The 16,780-nt window shown below is 39.8% G+C and overlaps 1 protein-coding gene across 5 annotated transcripts in view; it reads left to right on the forward strand.

Moving 5' to 3' along the window:
- The window catches only part of SEC63 (SEC63 homolog, protein translocation regulator), a 75,557-nt gene extending 59,369 nt beyond the window's left edge, over positions 1–16,188 (forward strand). For all 5 annotated transcript variants that reach the window (XM_036316180.1, XM_036316177.1, XM_036316179.1 and 2 more), the window contains 4 exons: positions 2,464–2,565; positions 6,494–6,592; positions 9,938–10,042; positions 12,289–16,188. In XM_036316180.1, the coding sequence (XP_036172073.1) occupies positions 2,464–2,565; positions 6,494–6,592; positions 9,938–10,042; positions 12,289–12,432 (450 nt within the window). In that variant the 3' untranslated portion in view covers positions 12,433–16,188. The remainder of the gene's footprint in view (positions 1–2,463; positions 2,566–6,493; positions 6,593–9,937; positions 10,043–12,288) is intronic.
- Positions 16,189–16,780: the final 592 nt, after the last annotated feature.

Genomic DNA, 16,780 nt, shown 5'->3' on the forward strand with positions numbered 1-16,780 from the left:
CTTTAGATCAGCGATTCTCAACCTGTGGGTTGCTATCCCTTTGGGGATCGAATGATCCTTTCACAGGGGTTGCCTAAGACCATCGGAAAACATACACAATTACATATTGTTTTTGTGATTAATCACTATGCTTTAATTATGTTCAATTTGTAACAATGAAAATACATCCTGCCTATCAGATATTTACATTACAATTCATAACAGTAGCAAAATTACAGTTATGAAGTAGCAACAAAAATAATTTTATGGTTGGGGGTCACCACAACATGAGGAACTGTATTAAAGGGTCATGGCATTAGGAAGGTTGAGAACCACCGCTTTAGATGCTCCTGAAAGAATAATGAGTAGGAATTTGTCAGGTAGAGAAAGAGGAAAACAAAAATGGAAACAGGGTTTAGGACAGGGGCGGGCAAACTTTTTGACTCGAGGGCCACAATGGGTTCTTAAACTGGACCGGAGGGCCGGAACAAAAGCATGGATGGAGTGTTTGTGTGAACTAATATAAATTCAAAGTAAACATCATTACATAAAAGGGTATGGTCTTTTTTTTTTATTCAGTTTTATTCATTTCAAACAGGCCGGATCCGGCCCGCAGGCCGTAGTTTGCCCACGGCTGGTTTAGGAGAAGTGAAATAGCTTTGTGAGTTCAGAGAAGTCTAGGTAGCTTGAAATGACTGTAATAAAGAGTGCAAGGAGGAAGGCAGTGATTGGAGACTGGAGAGATGGGCCAGGTCAGATTGTGAATGGAACTGTGGTCATGCTAAACGAGTTAGATTTGATTCATGAAAAGTAGTGTTGTAAGTTTTGAGCAGGGACATGATCAGATTGGTGGAACTGAACTTAGCAGTAGTTAGCATTTTCAGGAATAATCCTATCTAATAAAAGAGAAACATGGTAATTGGCGTACGACCGCTACCCTTCCCATTGGCTAATCAGGGAGATATGCAAATTAACTGCCAGCCAAGATGGCGGCCGGCAGCCAGGCAGCTTGAAACTAACATGAGGCTTGCTTCAGTGACGGAGGACTCCAACATTCCCCGCCTGACTTGCCGGCGTCTGAGCTTGCAGTTTAAGAAACATTGTAACAAATATAGAAGCTAAGCAAAACTCCAGAAACCAGCTTTCAGCCGGCCGGGATCTCAGAGCTGGAGTTGATACAGAGTTTCGATTATAGAACCTAAACAAACCAGATACCTTCTTTCAGCAGCAGAGGCCTCAGAGCTGGAGCCAGAGCTAAACCTGGCCCAGAATTAAAAAAAGAAAAGAAAAAAAGGAGCAGTTAGGAGCTTCAGTCGGCCTGAAAACAGCCCTCAGCCCCTCACCCAGACTGGCCAGGCACCCCAGTGGGGACCCCCACCCTGAAGGGTGTGTGACCAGCTGCAAACAGCCATCATCCCCTCATCCAGGCTGGCCAGGCACCCCAGTGGGGACCCCCACCCTGATCCAGGACACCCTTCAGGGCAAACCAGCCAGCCCCACCCATGCACCAGGCCTCTATCCTATATAGTAAAAGGGTAATATGCCTCCCAGCACCGGGATCAGTGGAGCCGCGAGGCCTCCCAGCACCGGGATCAGCGTGACAGGGGGCAGTGCCCAAACCCCCTGATCGCCCTGCGGCTCTGTGTGTGACAGGGGGCAGGGCCACAACCTCCCTATCCGCCCTGCTCTGTTCGTGACAGGGGAAGGTGCCCCAGCCCCCTGATCAGCCCTGCTCTGTGCCTGATAGGGGGGAGCTCCCCAACCCCCTGATTGCCCTGCGGCTCTGTGTGTGACAGGGTGCAGTGCCTCAACCCCCTGATCGGCCCTGCTCTGTGTGTGACAGGGAGCGCCCCCCCCCCCCCCCCCACGGGCCCTGCTCTATGTGTGATGGGGTAGAGCCATAACCTCCCCATTGGCCCTGCCCTGAGTGTGAGAGTGGTGGCGCCCCAACCCCCTGATTGGCCCTGCTCTGTGGGTGATAGAGGGCGGCGCCCCAACCCCCCCCCCCCCTACAGGCCCTGCTCTGTGTGTGATGGGGTAGAACCATAACCTCCCCATCGGCCCTGCCCTGAGTGTGACAGTGGCGGCACCCCAACCCCCTGATCCGCCCTGCCCTGAGTGTGACAGGGGGCCGTGCCCCAACTCCCCTATCGGCCCTACTCTGTGAGTGACAGGGGGGAGCTCCTCAACCCCCTGATTGGCCCTGCTCTGTGCCTGATAGGGGAAGCTCCCCAACCTCCTGATTGACCCTGCTCTGTGCGTGACAGGGTACGGAGCCCTAACCCCCCTGATGGGCCCTGCTCTGTGCGTGACAGGGGCAGCACCCCCGGGCCAGCCTGGGCCAATCTCAGCCTGACTGGGGCGGATCGGCCGGACCCCACCTGTGCATGAATTCGTGCCCCGGGCCTCTAGTATAGAATAAGATGGAAGCTCCTCAAAATGATTGAAAACATACTTGACTTCATTTAATTTTTATTTTACTAGGAGTGGCAAGAATTACAACAAAGTATACAGCGAAAGGAACGAGCTCTACTGGAAACCAAGTCAAAGATAACACATCCTGTTTATAGTCTTTACTTTCCTGAGGTGAGTTACACATGGCCTAGTGTTTTCCTTATTCCATTCACTTTCTCTTCATATATTCTCAGTTGCCATTTATCCTTTTGTGGTGGGTACTGGCTCAGATGTGCTAAATGCGGTCTGTTCTTGATAGGCCTCATTTCTGAAGCATATATTTCTTTTTTTAAGGTATGTTTTTTATTGATTATAGAGAGAAAGGGAGAGGGAGAGAGAGATAGAAACATTAATGATGAGAGAGAATCATCAATCGACCGCCTCCTGCACACCTCCTATTGGGGATCAAGCCCAGACCCCAGGCCTGTGCCCTGATCGGGTATTGAACCATGAAGGATATATCTCTATATGAATTATGTGTTTAAAAAGAGGATTGTTAACTTCTTAAGAACTTTTGTGGTTCTCTGTGCATGTGTGAAGATTACTAACGGTTGTGTTTTATGATTTCTCATTAACAGTTCAGGCAGCTACTCATACAAATGCATATTTTGGCTCTAGCTAGGTAGCTATTGTGAATCTTTCACTTCTGTCAAGTTTTAAATAGGATGAGAGTTCTTAAACTTTTCCCATGGGCTTTCTTTGTGAGTCCTGTACTGGCCGCCTAGAGCTACTAAACTTGCTGTGGTCCCAGTAATTGCCTCAGACTTTGGCAGTTGTGGGACCAGCTGAAGGTCAGTAATTGTGAGTGTGGCTGAGCCTCTGGCTCACGTCAGGTCATTGCAATGCTGCTTGTTCCCTTGTCCTTGTTTACTTTGTGCTTGTGGCCTGCTCAACTTTTGATCTCTTTGATAGGCTATATTTGTCTTTCAAATGAATGGGATTTGCTTGACATTTCACTTCTGTGGATGATTCTGTCTGTGGCTAGAGGTTAAGAAGTAGTTGCCTCAGTTCAGGGAAGCTGTCCTGCAGATTGCCTCACAGCTTTGCCATAGAACCTATGTTTATCACTCATGTTTGGCAGGTGATTTCATGTATAACCCTGCTTTCTGCTCTGTCAATGCAGAGTTGCTGGGAGCTGCTGAAAGCAAATTCCTAAGTAATTTGGCTTTCCTAATAATTAATGAGTCGCTCTGACAGACTTTTGTTGTGACTTGGTGAGACGTCAGCCCAGGATTCCATCTTAATGCACACGCTGATCCATGGCATGTCCTGAACATGAGCCCATCTGTTAGGGGCATTTTTCCCATTGCATTGGTCGTCTGCCAACCACAGGGCTCCTGAAATCAAGCAAATAAGTTCACTCAGTGATTTATTTTTAAAAGTGCCATGGGATTCTTTTTTTTAAATATATATTTTATTGATTTTTTTTACAGAGAGGAAGGGAAAGAGATAGAGAGTCAGAAACATCGATGGGAGAGAAACATCGATCAGCTGCCTCCTGTACATCTCCTACTGGGGATGTGCCCGCAACCCAAGTACATGCCCTTGACCGGAATCGAACCTGGGACCCTTCAGTCCGCAGACCGACGCTCTATCCACTGAGCCAAACCGGTTTCGACGCCATGGGATTCTTTAAGCTGCATAATTTTTATCCTTGTAACAGTTTCATTTTAGTCCATGCTTAGTTAACAGGCATAATATTCATTCACTTTCTTAGAACATTTTAGCAGTAAAAATACCTTTTCCCAATATAATCTGCATCTGCATGTTAAGCATCTCAAAGTACCATTTATCAGATAATATTTATTTAGGACTTTTCTAATGTTTACTTGTCTACTTCCCAAGTATCTACCCAACTACCCTAACTACCACACTACCCACTTAAAGATTTATATTAATAATTGACTTTCATGTTATTGAAACTCATTTACTATATTTATATTTAGTATGTTAAGAATGGTTGGGAATCATACACAACAGAAAAACAATTTTAATGTGCAAATAACTCTGGGTAGAGCATCTTTTCCACTTTCAGGATGTGCATCAGAGTTTAGGCACAGGTGCCATGCCACAGATTGATATTCCCATGCTTCTTAATAAACATTCTGGAATGAGTCTCGTTTTAATAAGTAGCCTGGGAGAAGGGAGAGAGAGGCATTCTCCAAGTGGAGAAGTAAAGAAGAAATGCATGTTCTTGAACATATCTCTGTGCTTCCTATGTTACATGCATGTTCTGACAGTGAAATGTCACAACTACCTAAATAACAGAGGCCTTTACCTCACTTCACTAATAATCATAACTTATTTATTACTATCTTTATGCTAGACATTATAACATATTTTACTTGTATGATCTCAGTTCATCTTTACTACACAGCCTGAGGTAGGCACTCATCATTGAACAGAAGAGAAAAGCAATGGTTAGAGCAGCCGTGGGCAAACTACGGCCCACGGGCCGGATCCGGCCCGTTTGAAATGAAGAAAACTAAAAAAAAAAAAAAAAAAGACCGTACCCTTTTCTGTAATGATGTTTACTTTGAATTTATATTAGTTCACACAAACACTCCATCCATGCTTTTGTTCCGGCCCTCCGGTCCAGTTTAAGAACCCATTGTGGCCCTCAAGTCAAAAAGTTTGCCCACCCCTGGGTTAGAGGAATGAAATAACCCAGGCCTGTGTGGCTTTAAAACATAATTGGCAAACTGCAGCATGCAGACAGATCTCCTTCCCTCCCGCTCTTGTGAATGAAGTTTTATTGTAAATGTTTTACTGGAACACAGCCACATTCATTCTCGTCCTGCTACAATGGCAGAGTTCAGTACTTAAACAGACTCTGTGGCCCACAAAGCCCAGGCATTAATACTCCACTTTCAGGCACTTATGTTTTTACCCACTTTGTGTGCGCAAAACACACAGATAAACTTATATACATACACATATACCTGTTGTGGTCGTCCTAACCCTCAGGTTAAGCTGAGGTTGGGTTAATCATGTAACATGTTCTTGTGATTTATTTATTCTGCTTATTAATGTTGTATTACTTTTTTTAAATTGCTTTTAAGTCATTTAAACAAAAGAGCTTTTAATTTTAATGCCTCACGGTTAAAATAAAATGGGAAGTGCAAGTGATTTTAGCTTAAACACAAACATTTTTCCTATGAAACTTCAGTAAAAAGTTATTTTTTTAACCTTCTTTTGATGATTATTTAGAATAGTCTGTTGTTGTTTTGGTTAAGTATTTAGAATATTCTAGAGTTAATTTTATTGTTGGCTCCAAAACATTTTTTAAGCTATTTTATAAAGATATCTGTCCTAAGCAGATGACTAAACAACCACTGATGTACGGTAATGTAGTGATGGTAACAAGCAGACTGGAGTTCAGTGCTTCCAGGCTGCTTCGTCATCTGTTTTTGGTTGTTTTTTTAGTTTTTCTGTCTCCGTTGGTTCTCCCTGATGTCCCTGCTGTGCTTTCTGGTGACAGGTGTTTTTGTTTTGTTTTTAACCACTCCTTTTCTGTTTCTAATCTTTTATGAAGTACACCTAAAAATGCTGAACTTATTAATATAAAAATCATGTGCAGTGAAAGGTATAGACTCTTAGATTTCAAGATGGTCTCTTATGAGTAATGTGTTTCAATTTATTGATTTCTCATTTGGTTGCCCAAGTCTCTTCCACTCCTACTTTCTGGCTTTTGCTTATTACTAGCTGAGATTACTAAGATTATTTGCTAGATGCCATTTTAATAGTTTATACTGTTTTCTTTTTTTAGAATATCTTCTTTTTTAGCTTTCTTAAGGTTAATCAGGGGTTTTTTAATACAGAGGCCCACTGATAAGGCCTAAGGGGCCATTGGAAACCCCAAAGTTCGATACAAAATTCTTTTGGAGAGCAGATCTGCAAATGGATAAGAAAAATTTATTTGTTCAGTAAATATTTCTTATACATCTATTTTGTACAATACAGCAATGACTAAAACAAGGATAATACCTCTTAATCGAAACAAGGCAAAACTGTTTCTCTAGTTCTTTCTGATGATTTATACTCTTTTTTTCGCTTGCAGGAAAAACAAGAATGGTGGTGGCTTTATATTGCAGATAGGAAGGAGCAGACACTAATATCTATGCCATATCATGTGTGTACACTGAAAGATACAGAAGAGGTAACTGTCCAACAATAGTATTTTAGTTTTTACAAGTGTACAGCATCTCATCATCATGCTGCTTCATAAAATTTGTCTTTAGAAAACAGTTTATCATATTTGGCTTATTGCATTTTAAGACATTTTAAACTATTCTCTGATGTCTCCTGGGGGAAGGTCATTTAAAATTTGTAAAGTTTGAATGGCTAAGGTAGGCAACTTGGTCAGTCTTTGAAAAAACTTGTTTTCAACTTATTTTTGAAGGTTTTCACCGTGTCTAAGAACATATGCCTTTCCTTCTCTCTAGAATTTCATTGCATTGTACAAAAATGTATGGTTAGTGCTAAGTTATATACCTTTCCTAAAAATGTAAGAATGGGTGATTAGATTTGTAGTGTGGAATTTTTGATTATGTGGCATTGGCCACTGTTGTGATGAACATATTTTACCCCTTGGGAGCGCTTTTCTTTTTTATTCTTGATTTTTTTTTTTTTTTACTCCTCACCCAAGGAGTGAGGATATTTTTTCCATTGCTTTTTAGAGAGTAGAAGGGAGGGCAGAGGGGGATAGAGAGAGGAGAGAGTAACATCGATGTGAGAGAGACACATCGATTGGTTGCCTCCTGCACACACCTTGACTGGGGTCTGGGATTGAACCTGCAACTCAGGTATGTGCCCTTGTCTGGGAATCAAACCTGGGACCCTTAGTGCATGGGCTGAAGCTCTAACCACTCAACCATGTGGGATAGGGCTAGTTTTGTTTTTAAATTCAGGATCCAATCAAAGATCACATATTACATTTGGTTGCCATTCTTCTTTAGAACACTTCCTTGGCCTTTTTCTTTTTCAATTTTTCATGCCATTGATATTTTTGAGGAGTCTAGGCAAGGCATTTTGTAGAATATTCCTTTGTTTGAATTTGTCTCATTAGTTACTCATGGTTATATTCATCTTAAATATTTTTGGCCAAAATACTACGCAGATGCTGTAACCTTAGTGCATTATATCAAGGGCATAAATGTAACAGTTCTTCCCATATTGCTGATATTATGGTTGATCATTTAGTTAAAGCTTTTCTCTCTTGTGAAAGCTATTTTTTTCCCCTAACCTGGGGAGGCGGGGGAGGTGATACTTGGGTACCATGTGACTATCCTGTTCTTCAACAATCTCTTAGCCACTCATTTTAGCATACATTGATGATTCTTGCCTGCATCAATTTTTACTCTGCTGGTTGTATTCAGTGTAGTTTTAATGAGTGAGTCTGAAGATTGAAAATCAGGGTGTTTGAATTGTATTTCATTTTGTATGTGTTTGTGACTGTTGTTCTTTTTTGTCAGGTTATTGGTCTTTTAATTGGTTTTAGATTTTTTTTTAATGTTAATAAAATAGCTCTTTGTTATATGTATAGCAAATGTTTCTCCCCAGTTTGTTTTACTATTAACGATTGTTTTTACCAAGCAAAATTATACATATTTGCTTATCCATTTATTTATTTGGAGTTTTTTAATAATGTGATTAAGTAATTTTTCTTTTATGATTTTTAGGTTTTTGTATTTTAGTTGTTAGGAACACCAAACTGTGAGATCAATAAAAAAAGAGATTCTCCCATCATATTTTTCTAGTTTGTATTAATGTCATATTTTTAAAAATTTAAAAAATAATAATTAAGTTGATTTTTAGAGAGAAAGAGAGAGAGAGGAAGAGAGAGACATAGACATCAGTTTGTTGTTTCATTTATTTAAGCATTTATTGGTTGATTCTTGTATGTGCCTTGATAGGAAGTCAAACCCACAGCCTTGATGTACCCTCATGATGATCTAACCAACTAAGCAACCCAATTGGGGCTTAATGGCATATTGTAATACATAATCTTGCCTACAAAATCTGAATTTTGGAGATTGGAGGCAGATAACCAGAAATTCCAAATGTTATCTTAAATATGTATTCTTCCTTTGTCCAAGTAGAATTAAAACTTCTAAGACTTTGTAACTCTGTATTTGAAGGCTATGATTTGATAGGAAATAAAATATCTTCTTGACCTTTTAAGGCATTGGGCATTTGTAAAGGAAAAACACAACTTCTCCTGTGTTTCTGCTTTACTCATTCACATTACTAACATCCTCACAACACTTCTGACACAGATGTGTGGTTTGCCCCCACACCAAGCAATTCTCTATCATGCCAGCTGAGTGTCCTTCAGTTTAATTAAATGCTGCCGGTATAGCTGGATAGTGTCAGATCTCACCAGCTAAGATCAGTCCCACAAGACTGCTGTCCCCCACTTTCCCACTTCAGGTGCCACTCACAAGTCCTAGGTTGACACTTGTACTTCTCACCAAATGGCTAAAAATCAGGGTCCCATGACTCCCTCCCTGGATTCAGTAATTTTCCAGAATGGCTCACAGAACTCAAGGAAACAAGTGTACCATTTTGTTATAAAAGAATATGATAAAGAATATAAAGAACATCCATATGCAAGAGATAGATAAGAAAGGTATGTGGGAAGGGGCATGGAGCTGTCATGCTCTTTTTGAGTATACACTCTCCCAGCACCTCCATGTGTTGACAGTCTCAGAAGCTCCCCTGAACCCTTTGTTTGGGAATTTTTATGGAGGCTTCATCATATAGGTGTGATTGATCATTAACTCAATTTCCAGCCCTTCTCTGGAGAATGGGGTGGGGGACTGAAAGTTCTAAGCTTCTCTAATCATGGCTTGTCTTTCTGGTGACCAGTTCTTATCTAGGAGTCCACCAGGAGTCACCTCATTCGAATAAAACATTCCTATCACCCAGGAAATTTCAAAGGATTTATGAACCAGGGTCAGAGAGCAAATATTAGAACAAAAGATGCTCCTAGTGTGCTTGTCACTTAGAGAGTTATAGGGATTTGAGGAGCTCTGTGCCAGGAACCATCAGCAAGGACCAATATATATATATTCTATTATTTCATAGCATTTATTTTAGAAATAAGTAAATTTGGCAAGAATTATTACCTTTCTGGTGAAGTCTATTTTATTTCAACATTTCATTTTACTTTTATACCTTACCTGCTTCATTTCTTCAAGTTGTCAGGGTGTGATGGTCAACAAAGAACTTTGTTGCTTTAAATATACTTTCTTAAATTATGGTGATACAAATTAACCCTATCAATTCTGCCTAATTTTATTTCCTTTTGTATAGTATATATAATGTATGACATAATTATCATATACATATTTGCTGTTGTTAGAACTTTTGTAGCATTTGTTAGGCTGTCATCTGAGTAAACACCTAGCTATTAAATACTCTGGTGAAGGAATTTTAGGAGTGCTGTGATGTTTTTTCCACTCCTCAAGATACAGGTTTTAAGTGCTAATTTTTCTTCCAGGTAGAACTGAAGTTTCCTGCACCAGGCAAGCCTGGAAATTATCAGTATACAGTGTTTTTGAGATCAGACTCCTATATGGGTTTGGATCAGATAAAACCTTTGAAGGTAAGAATAGTGACTCTTCAGTAAATGTGGTTATCTATTTGAAGAAGTGTAAAATGTAGAGTAATGGAAAAAGAGTTCATCTCATACTTTATATGATACATTTGATGGACTATTTTTCAGTAATAAACCAAATTTGTTGAGTTAAAGGGGTGTTAACGATTTAGAATCTTAGATATAAATTACTGTAATAATTTAGAATCTTGACTATAAACTACTTAAGTGATACCTTTTAATGTGCTGTAACTTTATAGGGGTTCTGTTTTCTTTAGAAAAGGATAATGTGTTTTCCCACAGATTCTCTTGGCCTGTTTATTAATTTTTCTTTCTTTTAAGGAGATTATTTAGGTTACTGTAATAGGGAAAAGGTTCGTTGTATCAAAAGGAAGGGACTCTCGATAAACAAGGGTGTGTCATCCTCAAGTTTTATGGGGGTCATGAGTAAAGATGGAGATGGTCCTACCTTTGCATTTAAGAGGGCAGAGGATCCTTTACACTTAGTCATCTCCCAGAACACAAAAGAATGGGGAAATTTCTCAACTGGTGTTGCTCAGATAAAGGTCAACGTTGTCAAAATAAAGTATGTAAAACATTTAGCACAGAGACTTAGAGCTCATAGTGGGGACTTCTAAGTGACAACAGTTGTTTAGAATAAACAGAAGAGTAAAAGCTACCCTTTAAAGACCCCATCGCTAGGAGTTTCCTCATGGACAGCTGTTCCATATTCATTTTTTTGAATATTTATTCTAGTTCTGTGAAATATGCCATTGGTATCTTGATAGGTATTGCATTGAATCTATAGATTTCTTTGGGCAGTATGGACATTTTAATGATGTTAATTCTTCCTATTTATGAACATAGTATATGCTTCCACTTATTTGTATCTTCTTCAGTTTCTTTCTTCAGTGTCTTATAATTTTCTGAGTCAGGTCTTTTACATCCTTGGTTAAATTTATTCCTAGGGGCTTTTTTTTTTTTTTTTTTATGCAATTGTAAATGGGGTTTTCTTAGTTTCCTTTTCTGATGGTTCATTATTGGTATATAAAAACGCTGTTTATTACTTTTGAAGGTAATTTACTCTTTAGCGTTTTAGAGCATATACTCTGTGTAAGTGTCATGTGAACCATACTCCCCTTAGTGTTCACTATTTCGCTGCAGGATTTTTGTGAAAGCATTCTGTTGGCTTAGGAAGATTGTGCTACAGTATCATTTCATGTGGACTGGAGTCCCAGAGTAAAGGGAGCCAGTAAAAGCACACCTCTTTTCCCACAAGGGTACCATATGTCTTTCCCTTGGCTGTAGAATTTTGCTTCACGAGTCTGGAGGCTACAAAATACCTCTTTGAGTTTTTTTTCCTCAGCAGAAGACATGAAGACATCACTCATTGTTTTTGCTCAGGAATTAACAATTATTAATCTTTCATGCCACAGAATAAATAGTATAGCTTCTATAAAATCAAACTATCAAACAGAAATTTAACTACATTTACATGTTAATAGATTTACCTTTTTATTTCTGGGATGAACGTCTGTTCTAAATGAATACTTCAAATTTAGAGTTATGACCATAAACTCTAGTCCTATATAATAAAAGCCTAATATGCTAAGTGTCCGGTCGTCCGGTCATTCGTTCAACCAATCAAAGTGTAATATGCTAATGATATGCTAAGGCCACTCAACCGCTGGCTATGCCATGCACTGACCACCAGGGGGCAGAAAGTTGACTGGTTGACTAATCGCTATGACATGCACTGACAACTAGGGGGCAGATAGTTGACCAGTCGCTATGACGTGCACTGACCACCAGGGGGCAGACAGTCGATTGGTCGATCAGTTGCTATCATGTCCACTGACCACCAGGAGGCAGATGCTCTGACTGGTAGGTTAGCTTGCTGCTGGGGTCTGGCTGATCGGGATTGAGCGAGACAGGCTGGACACGCTCTGGAGCTCTCCCGCAGTCCCTCCCCAACTGGCCAACTTCCTACGTTACTCTCTGGCCCCGATGGTGCACCGGTGGGGTCCCTCGGCCCGGCCTGTGCTCTCTCTCAATCCGGAACCCCTTGGGGGATGTCAGAGAGCCTGTTTTGGCCCAGTCCTGCAGGCCAGGCCGAGGAATCCCACTGGTGCACGAATTCATGCACTGGGCCTCTAGTTACTCATAACTGCTTTGGTCAAAGAAAACTTTTTTTTTTTTTAAATCAGTTATATCTATCAACATTTCTGTTGTCTACATTTAATTCTTCTTTATAGTTGGAAGTTCATGAGGCTAAGCCTGTGCCAGAAAATCATCCACAGTGGGATACAGCAATAGAGGGGGATGAAGACCAGGAGGACAGCGAGGGCTTTGAAGATAGCTTTGAGGAAGAGGAAGAAGAAGAGGAAGACGATGACTAAGCAAGACTACAAATGGACCATATTTGCACATGTTTGCAATTTTTTGCTGTTTTGGAAGTGTATAATAAACCAGAAACAGTGCAGAACTGATGTTGAGGGAGGTATTCTTTCCTAGAAATGGATGCATAATATAACATAGGCAGTGCTGGTGCCTTGGTACAGTCTGAAAAATGCTTAAGGCTTGTTAAAGCCTTTCAAGTATGGGAGGGTGCATTTACTTCATTTGCAAATGATAATAAACCCTTTGTTATAATGTCCAGAAGTGTGGGCTATGTATTATCTGATCAATTTATGGTCCCAGTAAAAGAAAAAGTACATGAAAAACAGTCTATAAATGAGCAACTTCTTTGTTCAGTTTTAGTTTTAGCAAACAAAGTATGATAAACATCACTCTGTTTTAAGTAACATCTGCTCAAGTTTTCATCTTGGTAAGCGCTATCATTTATTGACATTTTGCAGTGATACAAGATTATTTATCACAGTTCCATTTATAGCTTTAAACTTTTTATTTTTAGCTGTCATCATCATAAGTTGGCATTCTCTCACATTCCACATTAAATAGAGGGCTACATTTTGGGATTTTCCTTTCTTAATTTCCCAGAGTTAATAGACAGATTATTAAAATGGCTTTTAATGGCTTAAAACATTTTTAAGCCTCTGTTTGAGCAGATCAATGCAGGATCTAGTTCTTTTATAAGCTATAGATCTAAAAATGATTGTGGGACCATATGTTCTCTGATGTGGTGACTTAGGTTATTAAACCTTTTTTTAAAGGTTCATTATAAAAGCTGAAACACATTCATAGCTTTTAATCTACCTGATTTTATCACAAGCCTTTTAAGGAAAAATATATATAAATGCAGAGGAGGCATTTTTTGTATTCATTTTGGACTCCTGTCAATAAAATAGAAGTTTGACTCGTTTTACGTTTGTAATGGTGTGTGTCTTTTTACTCCCAGAGAAAGGATATAATAGGATAATTCTTTTATTTTCCAACTAAAAATTTAATATTGTACATTACTGCTGAAGTGACTGCTCTTCCTGTATACCATAGAAAACCCACCAACGGGAGGATTTTCCCTCTCACGCTACATCCTAGAAGGAGAGTGCTCATAAAGAGTAGGAATGTATACGTGATGAATCGTTGAAGTAAGATGATTATTTTCATGACTAGGTATGGAGGCAGCATAAGTTTCTAATATTATAGGACTGATTGCAATAATACTGTCCTATCAAAATCTTCATAGGCCAAAGTACTATCGGAATACTAATTTGTGACCTTGTGTATTTAAAAGTTTGCCACTTTCCATGCAGAATTAGTACTGGTATTTTGTTACTCCAGTAATTGGAAATAAAACTTGAAAATTACCAGAAACATGAATGTTTTTGGGGGTTCTAAATTTAAGATGTATTCTTTTCTGAGATACAGTGAAAGTAGTTTTTCCATTGGAACTTTAATCACCTGTTTTTCTTTTTTAAAGGTGTGAGACCCTTCCTTGGCAGGCAGGAGTGCCATTGAGGATTTGTTTCATTTTACAAGTCAGGAGTGGGTTTAATTTTTGAGTCAGGTTTTACTGGGAAGCTCCGGTGGCAGGGGAGGCAGCTGGTGGTGGTGGAAGGGAGTGAGCCAGCCTGTAGCATCTGTGAAAGGGGAGGCTAGAGAACGCGTGTGGCGTGAAGGCAAAGTGAGCAAACCAAACAGTGTGTAACATGCATAGGTCATGATTCTCGTGAAAAATTCTTCCAAGAAAGGAATGCCTATTCTATTGGCTGTTTTCTCTTAAAGAGGCTTTATCAGTTTATTGAAATAACTGGCTTCTTTCTGTTTGACTCTAGTAAGGATGATTTCACAACCCAGTAACTCCCCACAGTGCTCACCACAACAGCATCACCTCAACCCACCACTTGGTTTTCCCTTGCCCTTCTGGTGATATACAGGGTGGGGCAAAAGTAGGCTTACAGCTGTTCATATGGAAAATAATGCAATAATTAATAAATAATACAATAATAAACTCTGTTTCATGTACTCACAACTATAAACCTACTTTTGCCCCACCCTGTATGTGTACTTCCTGATAAGATAAGTACATTTTTCTCTAATGAGTACATTAAGTAAACTCTTTCCATACCACAGTAATGAAAGCCTTGAGCCTTCAGGTTATGGTTCATCTTTCCAACAAGTCTGGAAACTGCATCCCATTTTTCTTTCCCTTAACTGAGATTTACTAGTGAGAACTGACTTAAATGTACCCTGGTTTGCATTTAATCTAATGGAAACCCTTACTGAGTGTAGTTCACGTTTTTGTTCCCATCAAGAAAGTGACATTTTGTCAACAGGATACATGAACATATAGGTGAAAACAGTGTGGGTATACAAAGTGAAACATTATAAAATTAAGTTGCATAATATTTTTATCTTTGTAATTGGTGAAGTTCCTATTAAAACAAAAAGCTCTCCCAAGGGGAAACCACAATTAAAAGTCTAGCAGTTGTAAATGTTAGGGTTATAAAACTTGAGGCCCCACGCTGCCTTCTATGTGCATAACTCAATCTCAAAGTCAGATGTTCATGTCCTTTAAAATTTTTGGTCAGTTTTTTAAAATTAAGGGGCACATTGAATGAGGTTGTATAGAATAAATGTTCTGTTGTGTTTCTCAGCTTGCACTGAGAGGTGAAGGACCAGCCTGTCAATCCGAATTGCTCCACTCTGTGGTGGGAAGCTTAGGCCCTGGGGGAAGCAGAGCTGGAGAAGGGGAGGGGACGGGAGAGAGGTGTTGAATGCAGTGAGGCTCTGAGCATATTATTATTCCTCACCCGAGGATATGTGTATTGATTTGAGAGAGAGAGAAACATCAATCAGCTGCCTCCTGTACACACCCCAATCGGGATTTGAACCCGTGACCTCGGTATGTGCCCTAATCAGGCATCAAACCCACAGCCTTTTTGGTGTACAGCCACTGGCTGGGGCTGAGCATATTATTCTTGATCACAATCCTTATCCGGTTACTTGTTTCAGCCAGTCAAAACCAGATATTGGAACGTTCTTTAGCAACAATCCTTTCAAATGGAATTCAGCACTTCTGATAGTTTTTGGGGATTGTTGATCATCATTCATTGCATATTTACTGAGTGTCTGTGTGCCTGAGTCTGTGATTGGATACTGGGGCTATGAAAAAAAAATTTGTATTTTCTTTTTTAAAAAATTATTTATTGATTGATTTTAGAGAGAAAGAAAGAAACATTCATTTACTCCACCTCTGAATTCATTGGTTGATTGCAGTATATCCTTTAAGCAGGGATCAAACCCGCCACCTTGGTGTGTAGGACAATGCTCTAACCAGTCAGGGCAAGAATTTGTGTTCCTAAGGACTCACTAGTATCAGGGCAGATGTGTGGCAATCTATTTTAATCCTTTAGCATTAGCTAATATCCATTGTTTGGAATGTCTTTTTTTTCAGTCTGTAGGCAGAGGGATTATATTTTTCGGTGCTAGCTGTTTATTGGCTTAAAAAAGAAAGCAAATCCTCGACCTTTCTTTAAAGCATTTTTCTCCCCAAATATTCTTACTCAACTCCTTGAAATCCCCTATTATAGTCTGCCTTAAAGTGAAACAGCCTAACAGTGAACCATAATGTGACATTTTACCAGCTGTGTTGTGATTAATCCAAATACATCTTAAGAAGTTAACATTAAGCATCTTTACATATTTAAACTTGATGCTAGGGCTATTTTGCAAAACTTAAAAAAAAAAAAAAAGCTGTGACCTTGTACATTTTTGTAACCTGAGCTAAAAATCCAAATGCAGCAGTCATTGGCAGGCTCTAGGGCTGTGGTCTCAGGCGGGGGTGCACATCGCAGGGCATGGGATGATCCGTCCACTGGGGAAATGTTAAAATGGTTATTTGTATTTAATCTCATCCTTTAAATTAAATTTCTATTTTTGTGTGTTTTATAATGTACACAATATATTGTTCAATTGTACACTTCTATAATTTATAAATAAATAATACATTTTATTGGTGTATTATTCCTTCTGATGTCAATGCATGGTAAAAACATTTGGAAACTCTGTGTTTGAAGTACTGATAGGGTGACATTTAAGCTAAAATTAAGGTTTGGACCTTTGGCAAATCACCATTTGAGTTCACAGTTGTGCTACTCTGCTGGAGTTGAAGGGTTGGCATTCACTGTGTCTCGCCCTACAGTAGCCCAGGAGCAAAGTGATGCTTTCGGTGATGGAACTGAGCCGGCTTGGTGATGGGGGTTACTGGAAGAAGGGAGAGGCCCATGGAATGGAAGTGGGGCAGGTAAGGGCAGAGGGGCTGGTGGTTGATTTCCAGCAAAGGCT

Source organism: Myotis myotis, unplaced genomic scaffold (genome assembly GCF_014108235.1).
Source record: "Myotis myotis isolate mMyoMyo1 unplaced genomic scaffold, mMyoMyo1.p scaffold_m19_p_7, whole genome shotgun sequence".
NCBI lineage: Eukaryota > Metazoa > Chordata > Mammalia > Chiroptera > Vespertilionidae > Myotis > Myotis myotis.